Source organism: Phytophthora ramorum (assembly GCF_020800215.1).
Source record: "Phytophthora ramorum isolate Pr-102 chromosome Unknown Phyram_PR-102_s0005, whole genome shotgun sequence".
NCBI lineage: Eukaryota > Oomycota > Peronosporomycetes > Peronosporales > Peronosporaceae > Phytophthora > Phytophthora ramorum.
In genome coordinates this window covers 3377128-3391146 of record NW_027150651.1, presented here as the reverse complement: position 1 = coordinate 3391146, position 14019 = coordinate 3377128, and the positions used below count along the sequence as shown (strand labels likewise).

General features: G+C 48.1%; 1 protein-coding gene across 1 annotated transcript; it reads right to left on the bottom strand.

Annotated features, from left to right (window-relative positions):
• Positions 1 to 13554: 13554 nt before the first annotated feature.
• Positions 13555 to 14019, bottom strand: KRP23_6798 (uncharacterized protein; the record flags this gene model as incomplete). Its single annotated transcript, XM_067892031.1, has 1 exon — positions 13555 to 14019. One exon carries the CDS (start codon positions 14017 to 14019, stop codon positions 13555 to 13557), a length of 465 nt encoding a protein of 154 aa, XP_067746332.1.

The following is a 14019-nucleotide window of genomic DNA, read 5'->3' as shown; positions in this document are numbered from 1 at the left end:
CAACATACCAGTTAGACCGTTGTCTTCGACCAGTCTGTCGAAGCCCATGAAATAGTTTGCGATCCGGGCTTCGACATCGACCTCTTCCAAGTCCATCTTCAGCTCAGCAAAGAGCCGGGACACATCGGGGACTCGGTCGTTCACCATTCCTCCAACCTTACGCTTCATCTCTGCTAGAAGCATAGCGTCGGTCACACTCTCCACTTCCTTCTTGAGAATGTAGTGAGCCACATGCTCCAGTACCCGGGGTTTCAAAGACGTCCGGATACTCCTGGCCACGGTTTCTTGGACTTCGCCCGTGGTCGAGCACCGCTCAGCGATCTTGGCCTCATACTGCCTGCGCTCTCGAATGAACGTAGTGATAGCAGCCTGGCTCCACACGGCAAGCTCCGGTGCAGCCACCACCTCAAAGATCGGCTGAGGCACGGTCATCCTGACGTCGCCCTCTGCGTCGTATTCGTAGTCCACCATGCCTGGCATTGCGATGCTTGTACTTGTGTTCGTTAAAGAATTCTTTATGACGTTGCGCGCTTCAGAGTAAGTTGCGAAGTGAGTTCATTTAGCAGTTAGACGAAGCTCTCTAGCGCTACTCGCCTTGCAAGGGGGGGGCGTGCTGTGTGGCAACGCCCTCCAGCTCTCCAGCACCAACCACTGGTGCTTGATTATGCAGTGCCGCGGTTGACGCGGCATGTATTATGCAGGTGTAGTGTTTACGGGTTCTCGGGTGCTGCTGTCGGTTGGTGCTGCCAGTGTCGGTTGGGTTGCTGCATCGTCGGTGCCGGCGTCGTCCTTGGTCCGCTTGTCGCCGTCGTCTGATCCAATCTCCACACTATCTTGGGGGGCTTCATTCTTCAATTACTATTCAACCCCTGAAGTAAGGTTGCGTGCATTTGGCGCATTTCTCTCGGAAAAGCCAATTCTTAAGAAGGTGAAGGCTGAAAGATGGTCAAGTTGCTGCCGCAGTTCTCGGATATACCCCCGACCGGGGAGGAGAATCCCAAGACTGCCCGACTGAACTGCACACTGAAAGGCGTTCTACCGACGGGGCCATCGACATCTACTCTTCCAAGTTCTGGAGCAGCTCAAGATATTAGTGACGCACTTTCCAATGGCGAGGATCAAGCCTACCCTCTCTCTTTTTGGCAAGCGTTTGGTCTGCTTGGAGTCCCAATTCTTCTGCTGCTAGGGAGCTGCATTATTTGGACAGCTTGGATGATTCTATTGACGCTAGCACCAAACAAAATGGCTAACCGACTAATGCACACTGAGGCTTATGACAACGGACTCTTCTGGTTGATCGTGGAAGACAGCACAGCCATCCAAGCTACGAGTATAATAGGGCTTGTGATCGTTGAGCTCTACTACATATACATCCTGGCAAAGGTTCTTGTGTGGCGAACCTCCGAGGTTCCGTTCGTTCGGGTTTTCACCAGATATATGAAGAACGTCACGTTTTGGAGGAAATCTGTTCGTGTTAACGCATTGGATGCTACAAAAAACCCTGTACACGTACAAGCGTTTTGGAATGAGTTAACTGGGATCCATGGCAAATATCGGAAGTTCTGGGTACGTGCTCAACATTCCAACGAATACTGCCAACATATCTCTAATCGTTCGTATTGTTACAATAGAACTTGCTTATGAAAGCGGTGGATTTAGTAGTTGAAACGATTGCGCTTCATGGCTATCTGAACGGTGGGTTTCCCCCACTTCTGGTATATGGTTGGGCAGGTTTTATCGCCATGAATTCGCTGTGGTGTGCCCTTAACATCCTGGTATTAAAGCATTCAGCACTCAATGAGATTCTTCTCGATTCCCTGTACGTCTGACATTACTCCTTGATATACTGCAGTTTGAGAAGCACTTATCCCTACTCAATGTAAAACAGATTTGATCTCGTAGCAGCCGTGGTTTATCCTGTCTTGGTTCTCGCGTACTGCTATAATCATTTTGAGTTCGACCACGGCATTATCGATTTGTTCAAACACGTCATTCATCCAAACAGCTTTGATGATATGGGTCGCTTGTTTGCCAACCAGGCTCAGTTTGAACTCTTCCGTGTGAGCTTCGACTCGCTGAGAATTGAAACGGTGCGAGAATTGTTTGTGCGGATGAGTATGAATCTCTCATTCTGTTCGCGTTTTCACGTTGTTATCGTGGAGCTGGTACGTATCAGTCGCCGAGCACTTTACCCACGAAGACCGACTTCATTTCGATTTGGTACACCCAAGCAAGTTCAAAACCCAATGACAATTTTCTTCCTAGTATTTAGTGCTCTGGTTGTTGCATACACGCACGTTGCAATACATGCTTCATGGACTGTGTGCAGTCCACACCCGGAGTGTGTTGTGTACATGCATCGCTTTTCGTGGAGCACCAGTAGCGATGGAATTTGTCCGTGCCTAGCGCTGATTGATGAAGACTCGTATATTGTGGCATGGGAGCAATGGGAGAATCTCGTGGATGTCACGGACAAAATAAAAGTGCTGGCGAATGCAGGTAAGTTGCAGACCCTTCGACTAATTAATCGGCAGTTAGTCACTTTACCTGTGGAATTGAGGCAGTGCTCGAACATGAAGCACCTGTACGTACGAGTAAAAAGTGTATTTAATGCTGATAGACTGACGATGCTTCGTCTTAATTGATGTCTGCACTCGTAGGACGCTGGTACACACACATACCAAAGAACTCCCCGACTGGGCAAGGACATGGAACAAACTCGAGTATTTGTACGTGATAAACACTTCTTTGCTTAGGATAGTTGCTTACATGAGTTTATATAGGCATATCGAGGGAAAACCCGCAGGATCTAGTCTTCATAGTCTCCCCAGTGAACTCTTCGAAGACATGCCGTCTCTTACACTACTCAACTTGGCCCGACATCCACTGCTTGGCAGCGTTCCTGCCTTGAATGGGGTTCCAAGCTTACGCAGTCTCACATTAGGATCACTGCCGTTGATTCAAGAACTACCTGTCTCCTTCGACAAGATTTCTGCTGTCTCACAACTAGTGCTCTTCAACCTCCCACGGTTGACAAGGATTCCGGATATGGCACCTCTTGCTAGCCTGGCTGATTTTTCCCTAATCATGCCGAGTCACCTTTGCTGCAATGGGTTCCTGGACACCTGCAATAAAGCGGACCCTTTCTGCGCCGCGGACTCGGAGTTAAATCTCCCAGACGCTGAATGTGTCGACTCTCTTGATATCAATTCAAAGGCAACGGAAGCTACGCTTGCTGTTTTTCAAAGGTTTGCTGCCACAACGTGCCATCAGGCAGCCTATCTTACAGGAATCGCCGATTCGCCGACGAAAGAGCGCACCGAAATGTGCAACCACACATTTTTCACGCGATGCGAGTTTCCTCCGGGAAGTGGATTGATTGGAATGTGCATGCCGTACCGGATGCGAGTGCTATCGTGTACGCTTAACGAAGCGTTTATCGAGTTTCGTCGTTTGGAGATTACTGAGCTAGGGATGGAGTGTAACCCGGTTGTAGAAAATTGGCTGGGGTGTACAGCATAGAGTAATTTATTGCATGTACTAAAGTATTTAATGCTCACGTAGCTGACTTGGGTTCTTTGCTGCAGCCTAACCATGCCTCGACATCAGGATCGCACGGAACACCGACGCCATCTTGAATTTGCCGACGGCGAACTTTAATCTTGTCTGGGTCCGGATTGCATGCTAAAACCTGCATGCGGTGGTTATAGCACATGCCTACAACCCATGTACCTGGTTCAGCCCCGCGTATCTGGCACTGCTTATACGGCACGCCTTCGCACAGTTGAATAGTCTCAGTAGTTGGTACTTGCGAGAGTGTATTGCGCGGCTGGCAGACAGCGTAGGAAAACTCGTTGAATACTTCGAGTGTTGTTGGCGTCGCCTTTAAAGATTCATCTTCGAGACAAGTGGTGTTCTTGCAATATTTGTTGGTGAGATCACAAGTTCCGAGAAATCCATTGCAACACAAGTAGGCTCCTTGGAATATTGCAAAGCCCGATAAAGGTACGACTGGTTTGAGATCTGGAAGCCAAGGTAACATTGTGCACGTCGTCAATTCAAAACGCTGGAGCCTCGCGTGCTGCTTCAAAGATGGAATCTCCACCAGGTTGTATAACCGAGAAAAGATCATGCTTTTCAGGTTTGGGGCTCCATCAATAGACGGAAGGCGTCGCATTCGAGGATGAACTCCAAGCTGCAGATATCTTAGTGCGGACATATCAGTAAACAGATCCATTTCCAAGTCACCTAGGTTGTCACTGCCAACTTTCCCTTCAATTTGCCTACAAAAATAAAGCACTAAACGTGTTAGTGATGCAAAGGTGTAGTCTTTTACTTTCCAGTGCTTCTGGTCGTACAAGTACTGCAGATCGTGAAATTCCTTGGCCCATTTTGGCAACTCTTCGGTTGCGCAGTTGATAAGGGAACTATCCACACAGCAGAAACTTGAGAATATATGCGTAAGATACGAATCGTAAATCTGCATCAACGTACATTAAGTTGAGATGTTGGCAGCCACGGAGTTCGTCTGGTAGTACTGTTAGCTGTCGATTTACGAGCTGAAGTGTTTCCAGTGTGCCCGCCGCTGCAAGTGCCTTCACCTTATCCGTAGCGTCGACGAGGTGAATCCATTCGTAGTACGTCTTTGGTGCTGGATTACTATCCACAAGAGCTCGACACGGACAGAACTCAGCGTCTCGCCACCTGTATGCGAACACGACGCACTCTGGATGAGACGAGCATACCTCTTGAGAAGTAGATATAGTTTGGTGAGTGACAAAGAGGACGCCAACGCTGTAGGCTACAAACAGGAGTGCGAACGACCTTGGCACGGCTCGTTGCTGTCTGTTTCCCTTGCCTGGTGACTTCGAGAATGAAAAATAAATTGGCTGCTCGACCGGCACTTCCTGTAATTGTGAGGCTCGATGTCGAGCTTTCACCTCAGTGAACGCCTCAACGATGCGCTTGCAGCGATAGCTAAACGCGAGATTCATCCCAATGCGTAGGAAAAGATCTGTATAGTCAAGAATGCGAAGCGAGTCGAACGAGGTACGAACCAGCGCAATTTCCGCTGGATTCGCGTACATTCGTGCACGCCTCTCGAAACTGCCGATCGGAAGTAATTCCATGCTGATCAATAACACAGCTCGATCGTAGTGAAAATTGCCCGAGCAGTAATGCAAGACTGTGAGAGGGTAGAGCACAGTAGCTCCAAAGTCGAACAGCGTGTCGACAAGAATCTCAGCTAGCGCTGTGGTTCTGCGAAAGAAAATTCCGCCTGCACAAGACAACGAGTTTAAAGCTGCGAGCGCAGCAAACCCGTATGCTATTTGAACCGGGGTTCCTGTCTCCAGTAGATCACGGAGTAGCAGCGAAAGCATCACCAAATCGTGGATCTTGAGGCATAAATTCTACAAACTCGAACACAGTAAAAGTTAGGGTTTTTGCAAAGTGTATCCCTACTCTGCTCGAAGTCAATCAACAAGAACGCACCCAGAATTTGCGGTTCTTTCCCTGTATACCCGTGAATACTCTCCACTGTGTGTAGATCTCCCAGCTCGCGGCGATCATTTTGGCTGCACTTCGTTTCCGGAAAGAACCAGTCACCCTTGTGTTTGCTGCTGCTTTCCATGACTCTAGAAAATTATCGAACTTGTTTTGCAGCGCATTCTTCTGCGAGCGCCAGACGATCATCTTCAGGAGGACATACATATAAAAAGCAAGAACGACCACGAGACCCGCAACACTAAAGAACTGCAGCGTATTCCATTCGTCTGGAATCAACCAAAACTGCCCTTCATCGAACTCGCTGGTTTGCATGAGATAGTTTGCTGTAGCATTAGGAGCGACGCTTAGAATGATGAGCCAAAGAGTCCAAATAATACACCCGATCATCATTAGCATCATAGGAAGTCCGAGAAAGCCAAACGTTTCTCGAAAGGAACGAGCCTCGATCGTAAAAGAACTCCCCAACCGATGAGACTTGGGTGAAATTGCAAAACTGGCACCGCTGACTCTACCACGAGACGGACCTGCAGTATCCAGAGGCACAACTTCTGTTGTTCTGTGCTTATGTAGCGTTGTTCCCAGAAGAACGTCAACTGTCTGCAAAAAGCGTGGGCTTCTGGGCTTGGGGTTAAGATTGATGTTGTTAACAGTAACTTCAGCCACCATCAGACTTTGTATGTGCTGCAATTGAGAAGTACAACTTCCACATCCTCCTCGAAAGAGTTACCAGGACCAGAACACTTGCGTAGCTAACTAACTTTAGGTTGCCCAACTTGGGCAGCTAACGGTTCATCAGTATTCCACTCATTTGACGAGCGTTTTAGGATGTTGGGTCGAGTGGCTAAAGTTACAATAGTCACTTGTTTTCCTAGTAGGTTCTCGAAAAATAATGTTTCACTTTCTTGTTTACCTGTGTTCCATCACACTGTAATAGCCGTGCCAGTACCACAACCTAGCCACGCTTCCTCCACGCGATTACACGGAGCTCCGACTCCTTCTTGAATTTGTCGAATCCGAACTCGAATGTTTACAGGGTCAGGATTACACGCTAGCACCTGCATTCGATGGTTATAGCACATTCCGACGACGGTTGTTTGAGGCTCCAGACCAGGAAGTTCGCACTGTCGAAATGGTACGCCATCGCACATTTGGATCGTTTGCGCTGTTGGTGTTTGTGATATTCCACTGTATGGTTGACACACACCAGCGGAAAACTTCCCAAAGACTTTGAGGGTTACTGAGGTGGCTTCAAGAGAAATATCTTCCAGACACGCAGTATCTTTGCAGAATGGGTTGGTCAGGTCGCATGCACCAAGAAACCCATTGCAGCACAGATAGGCCCCTTGATAGACTGCAAAATGCACCACCGGACCGATAGGAGCGAGATCTGGAATCATGGACAAGTGCTTCATCACGGAAAATTCCATCCTCTCCAATTGGGATAGCCCGGCTAGAGATGGCAGCTCAGTAATCCCGTTCATGCGAGAAAATACGACGCAGCATAAATTCGGAGCTCCATCGAATGGAGGCAGATGGGCCATTCTTTGATGCAGCCCCAACTGCAAGTACCGAAGTTCTGGCATGTTGCTGAAGAGATCGGTCGGCAGGTCGCCGAGATTGTTGCTCCCTACTTTGCCTTCGATTTGCCTATTTACTCAAAATAATACCAAGATACTGGTCATTCAAAAAACAATAGTTCCAATGCAGGCATTGATAATAACGCGAACAATACTTACAGGTATTCCAGCTTGTGGAATTCATTTGCCCACACAGGCAGTTCTTCAATAGCGCAATTGACAATTGATCTTCAGTACAGAGTCAAATACATTCGGTTGGTTAGAGGAAGAAACAAAGCATCATATGAAAATGAGACCTCTATCGTACAAGAAGTGAAGGTTGTGACAACCGCGAAGCTCCTCGGGTAGTACTTTTAGTTGGCGATTGACCAGCTGGAATGTCTCCAAAGTTCCTGCCGCTGCCAGAGCTTTCACTGTATCGGTGGCGTCAACGGGATGAGTCCACTCATAGTACGTTTTGGGCGCTTGGTCTCCATCGACTAGAGCTCGACACGGACAGAGCTCATTATCGTGCCATCTGTAGGCAAATACGACGCACGCGGGATGAGGGGAACAGATTTCTTGGGATGTTGTGATGGCTTTGTGGGTAACTACTAGCACACCGATACTGAAGGCGACGAAAAGTAAACCGATTGATCGTGGTACCGATTTTTGGCACGCTTGAGCTCCATTCAGTGATCGCGAAGAGGCCAATAGTGTCGACGGAAGCTTCATCACTGGTTTTCTCTTCTTTAGTAGCTGTCGTTGGCGCTGTGTTTGGATGTGGATGAGCACTTCTACAACTCGTTTAAAACGATAGGAGAAGCCCAGATTCATCCCAATCCGGAGAAAGAGATCGGACACGGTGCGAATACGGATCGAATCGAAAGACACGCGAAAGAGCTCAATCTCCGTTGGGTCAGCGAACATTCGTGCGCGCCTTTCAAAACTCCCGACCGGCATCAGCTCCATGTAAATGAGAAATACATCATGGTCATAATCAAACGTCTGCGCGCAGTAAGCAAGCATGGCGATGGGGAAAAACACAGTAGCGCCCAAGTCAAACAACGAGTCAACGAGAATTTCTGAAAAGGCCGAGTGCTTGCCGCTGATAATCGCAACAGCGCAGGAAGCGGAGTTGAAAGCCACAAAACCAGCGAATCCGAAAGTGAGATGGAGTGGGGTCCCAGCGTCCAAGAGCCTACTAAGCACGAATGACTGCATTGCCAAGTCAAAAGCCTTGAGGCATAAATTCTAGGACACCATAGTAACTCTGATGAGTTAGTTTCACTTTCGCATTTCATTCGAGGACAGAATTACTTACCCAAAGCTTTCGGTACTTGCCACGGAACCCCGTGAGCTCCTTCAACACCATATACAACTCCCAGATCAAACGCCGAAATCTATGTGCAAACTCTAATTCGGCTGTTCCTTCCACTTGGACAGGGGCACAGTGCTGAAGAATTCGATCGAGGAGTGTGCCTTCCACATGGCGATGCTTTCGCCACGCCAACATATTCAGTAGAACGAGCACATACGTCACTAAAATGACCACCAGACCGGCCACACTGAAGATCTGCAACGTCGTGAGCTTTTCAGGAATGAGCCAAAACTGTCCGTCGTCGTAGTCACCCGTGTTCATGAGATAGTTTGCTGTTTGATTTGGAGCGAGCGTCAACAGGATAAGCCACACTGTCCAAGTGATACAAATTAGCGCCACCAGGACCATAGGAGGACCCAAGTTACCAAACGCATCTTTGAACGATAAGTATCTCCACGTAATTGCTACAACACTTTGTCGATGGAGGACCGAAAGTTTGGATGAAAAAGCACGAGTCAATTTCGTAGATGGTGGGAGATCATGGATAGTGGGTCCAACTGGCACGATGTCGGAGTTGGCGAGTCTCCCCCACGCATGTCGAAGCGTTCGCCAAATACCTGGTCGAACTTTTCGGAGCAGGGGTCTCCGACGGACAAAGGCTGCGTCAGCGGGGAGTGTCTTCATTGGGTAGTGAATACAAGGTTGGACATGCAGCAGAACTGCGATAGATGTTCTGTATTTACACTACCAATTTTAGCCTGGTCTGCTTCCTGGTGGGGTAGATCAGCTACTGCGAAATTGGCAATGGTGGACATGCGAAAACAATTGACGCATCAGGCCTTCGCAGCTAGCACGTCTACAGGTAGAAAGCAATCCACGCAGAAGCCAACACAAATGGGGAGCAATGCATAAAAATATTTTTGTAGTTAAGCCAAAATGCCAGCGTTGGGTTAGCAAGTGCGAGTTTCCGCACCTACGATCGTTTCCCGGGTTCGGAGGAGGCAGGTCCGAATGGCACCCTTCGGCATCGGTTTCCGCTCTTGTAGGGACTTGGCTCACGAGCAGTACAACAGCGGATCATGGCCTGGATGGATTTCATGGGTGTTGCTCGACTTGTTGCGTGCGTAGGATAAACTACTTGTTGCCTTGATGGAGAATGGAGGAGTGAGCATTTAAAAAGATCTGTAAGCTTTCAGGCTGGACTCATTATCAAGGAAATAAGACATTAGTTCAATGGGGCAAAATGTTCATTTGGTCTCGCTTGAGGGTGGGGTGAGGCGGGTTTACAGCGAGCGAGTAAATTCGCGAGTGGTCTATCTATCTAGCTTGGCCATGAGTGCTTGTGCTCTTGGCGTAAACCAGCGGTAGTTTAATCGCTCAGGTTCTTTCTTGCTGTTTAACTTGTTAGCTTCCAGAAACACGTGTACCCATCACGGATACATTCTAGACCATCGTCTCTGGAGTTGCTAGTTATCACCAGCCATCCTCGAGTCGCAATTCGATCACTCAATAGCGCGCTGATCACGAATTATTATAAAGGCAGCCACCGCCATTAGTTTCCCCGGGGGTATCATTGTACAAGCGCTAACAGACTTTACCATGGGTCCGTTTCTGATGATGATGCCACGATAGGCGAAAACGGTAAAAGCCCGTACATATCATTTTTCTCTCTTAATGCCGACACACTATCTCTTTTCGCCCCAGCGATTATCTTCTTGCTCTTTGTGTAAACTGCCTCTTCGATCTTCACGGGAAACACAACTTGATGAAATGAGTAAGAGCAGGTTGGTTTTACAGTTATCGAGGAGTGATTTGGGCTTCAAAGGTAAACCAACTTGAGCAAAATGCAAAAGTAGGGATCAATTTACAAACTGTCTGGCGGGGTCAATGATCAATACTCGCGGGATATTGATCAGACCGTTGATTTACCACAGCCCAGCCACGCTTCTTCCGCCGGATCGCACGGAGCGCCCACCCCAAGCTCAATTTGTCTACGCCGAACACGAATTTTCGCAGGGTCTGGATTACATGCGAGAACCTGCATGCGGTGGTTGTAGCACATTCCCACAACGGTGGTATTCGGTTCAAGGCCAGGTAGACTGCATTGTCGGAACGGGGTGTTATCGCACATTTGGATAGTTTTCGTAGTTGGTGTTTGTGAGACTGCTGAATATGGTTGACAGACATCACCAGAAAACTTGTGAAATACTTGTTGTGTAGCTAGGGAAGCTTTTAAAGTAGGATCTCCAAGACACTTGGTACTCTTACAAAATGGGTTCGACAGATCGCACACCCCGAGAAATCCATTACAGCAAAGATATGCCCCCTGATAAATCGCAAAGTGAACTAGCGGACCAACGTTTTGAAGATCGGGAATAGTGACCAGATACTTCATCACACTCAATTCAATCCTTTCAAGGCGGGTGAGATGAGCTAAAGAAGGCAGCTCTGTGAGATTCGACATTCGAGCGATCACCAGAACCCCCAAATTTGGTGCTCCATCAAATGACGGTAGCCGAGCCATCCGTTGATGCAGCCCAAACTGAAGATATCGAAGCTCGGGCATCTTACTGAAAAAATCCTCGTCCAATTCACCAATATTCGTACTTCCAACCTTCCCCTCGATTTGGCTAAGGAACGAATGCAACAGAACATACAAAAGTCAATAAACAGTAGCCACTTGCATTCCAACTGAGTATTACAGGTATTGCAGCTTGTCAAACTCCTTCGCCCATGGAGGTAGCTCCTCAATAGCGCAATTGATCAAAGCTCTGTTCACCAGGTAAAAAGTTACGTCTTCATCAGTGCAAGTTTCACGCGTGGATTACCAGGAGCAGCAACGTACATGAAGTTGAGGCCGCGACAACCGCGTAATTCGTTTGGTAATACTGCAAGTTGCCGATTTATTAGCTGGAGAACTTCTAACGTACCCTCCGCTGCAAGCGCTTTCACCGCATCTGTGGCATCTTTAGGGTGGGTCCACTCGTAATAGGACTTTGGCGCTCGGTTGCCATCAATGAGAGCTCGACACGGACAGAAGTCGGAATATCTCCAACGATACGCAAAAACAACACACTCGGGGTATGCCGAACATACTTTTTGTGACGCTGCTATAGATTGGTGAGTAACGATCAAGATACCAATGCTATACGCCACAAACAAAAGGGCTAGTGGCCTTGGCACGGTTCGCTGACATTTTTGTAAGCGGTTTACTGACTTTGGGAAGGTCAGTAAGCTGGATTGCTGCACAGATTTCTTCGTTTTCTTTTGTCGGTCCCACAGACGTTGTGTTTGCATCTGAATGAGCACCTCAACTACTCTCTTGAAGCGATAAGAAAAACCTAAATTCATGCCGATTCTCAAGAACAGATCTGACACGGTGCGAATGCGCAGTGAGTCAAATGAAACCCGGAACAGTTCGATATCGGTAGGACTGGCGAACATTCTTGCACGCCTTTCAAAACTTCCGGCCGGCATCAGCTCCATGTAAAGCATGAAGACAGCGCGATCAAAGTGAAATTTCTTCGCACAGTACGCGAGCACCAGGATAGGGAACAACACAGTCGCGCTGAGATCGAAAAGCGAGTCGATGATGATCTCTGCAAAGGCAGAATGTCTGCGGCCGACAATTTCTATCGCACACGAAGCAGAATTCAAAGCGATAAAAATTGCAAAGCCGAGCGTGAGGGGGATCGGAGTCCCAGCTTCGAGTAGTCCTACAAGCATGAACGTCTGCATCATCAAGTCAAACCCCTTAAGGCACAAATTCTAACTCGTAGCAAAAATAGTTGTGTTAGTCTAGTCAGTAAATGACCAAAGTGTATCGGACGAACGCACCCAGAGTTTTCGGTGCTTGCCCCGGAACCCAGTGAGTTCTTTCAAGAACATGTAGAGCTCCCAGATCAATCTGCGAACCCTGTGAGAAAACTCCAATTCTGCTGGAGCACCAACTTCGTCAGGTGCGCATTGCTGTAGTATCCGATCGAGAAGTGTGCCTTCAACATGATTGTGCGCACGCCAAATCAACATCTTGAGTAAAACACAGACGTATAACGTGACTACAATCAGCAGTCCGATCACGCTAAAAATCTGCAGTCGCGTTAGCTCTTCTGGAATGAGCCAGAACTGGCCGTCGTCATAGTCACCAGTGTTCATCAGGTAGTTAGCGGTCTTGTTTGGGGCCAAAGTCAGTATGATGAGCCATACAGTCCATGAAATACAGATCAGAGCCACCGAAACCATCGGGGGTCCTAATACGCCAAAAGCATCTTTGAAAGATAGATATCTCAATGTGATCGCCACGATACTGCGTCGGTGGAGCGCTGAAATGTTGGAAGACAACGCCCGAACTAATTTCCTGGACGACGGGAGATCAGCAATAGTAGGTCCTACTACAACAGTTGGAACAACTTGGGAAGGCTTCAGTCTCCGTAGCATCTGCAACAGGTTTGGGCGGACTTTACGGAGAAGGGGCCCGCGACGGATGACTACAGCTTCAGCTGGTACTGTCTTCATGGAGAGTGATGCTGTTCAAAGACGCATTCAAGTGAGTGTAGGTAAATGAGACGCCTTAGTCTTGCCTAGTCGCGAAACTGACCATTTTCAAGTGAAAAATAGCTCGAGCACTTGGTCGATTGTTGTCGACAGTGATTACATTTATTGAGCATCGATGACGATTTCCATGAAGACAACTCACTCACACACAGCAATCCTATGTCTTTTATGCACTTTGTACTCAAGATTCCACTGAGACCGCTATTGAGAAAAAGTGTCCCAATGGAACAACCTCGGCTGCTCTACGAGTTAAAGACGATTTTCTGAATTTGTCTGAGAGTCGAGGACTTCCAGAGCTGGCATTCACATTAACACTGATAACACGAACCTTCGCTATCATTCGTCGTTGCGTGTGCTTTGATGTGACTTACGATTCCATTCGGAATGGGTCAGTCTAATTTCAATCAACACCGCTGAACAAGAAAACACAAATACGAATGTAAAGCAATATGCAAATATCGCGTTGAACCAAGAAACACGTTTGGTTCGTTCCGAACTATTTGCCATGCCTACGATTATCTTTTAGCTGGGTCTCGGGGACAAAAAAACTGTTGGCACGACGAAACACTTCTTCCATTACCATACTTATACGGCGAATGAACGTGCCTTGGGCTTTTAATCGACGTGGAAGCGAATGCCGATGTCATCCGTCGTCGCGTGCTTCAAATAGTAGCTTTCGTACTTGCGAAAGAGGTTGTACAACCTCCCGTTTCCACTGATAGGAGAGACGCCCAGCATTTTTGCTACAGCGCTGGGTTTTGTGCCTGCTTGAAACACCTTCTTCACCTGGGCGAGCTTCGTGGCCTCGTCAGCGTGGGCTACAGCCAGGAGTTCTTTTTTTAGTACCATCGTCTTCATTTTCTGGACAAATTCCTTGGCCAGCAGCGACGACGCCCGCTCTTCGTCTTCGCCTTCGTCAGAGTCAGGAACAGCTCTCAAAAATCGCTTCAGGGAATCAACACTCCGCTCTGCTGCAACCGTTGACACTCGGTCCGTCTCGGATTCCGTGGTCGCTGGTAGGGCGAAGCTAGTGGAGAGGAGGGTAGTGGCGATCAGCACAGCAACGTAGTAGAAGCGCAT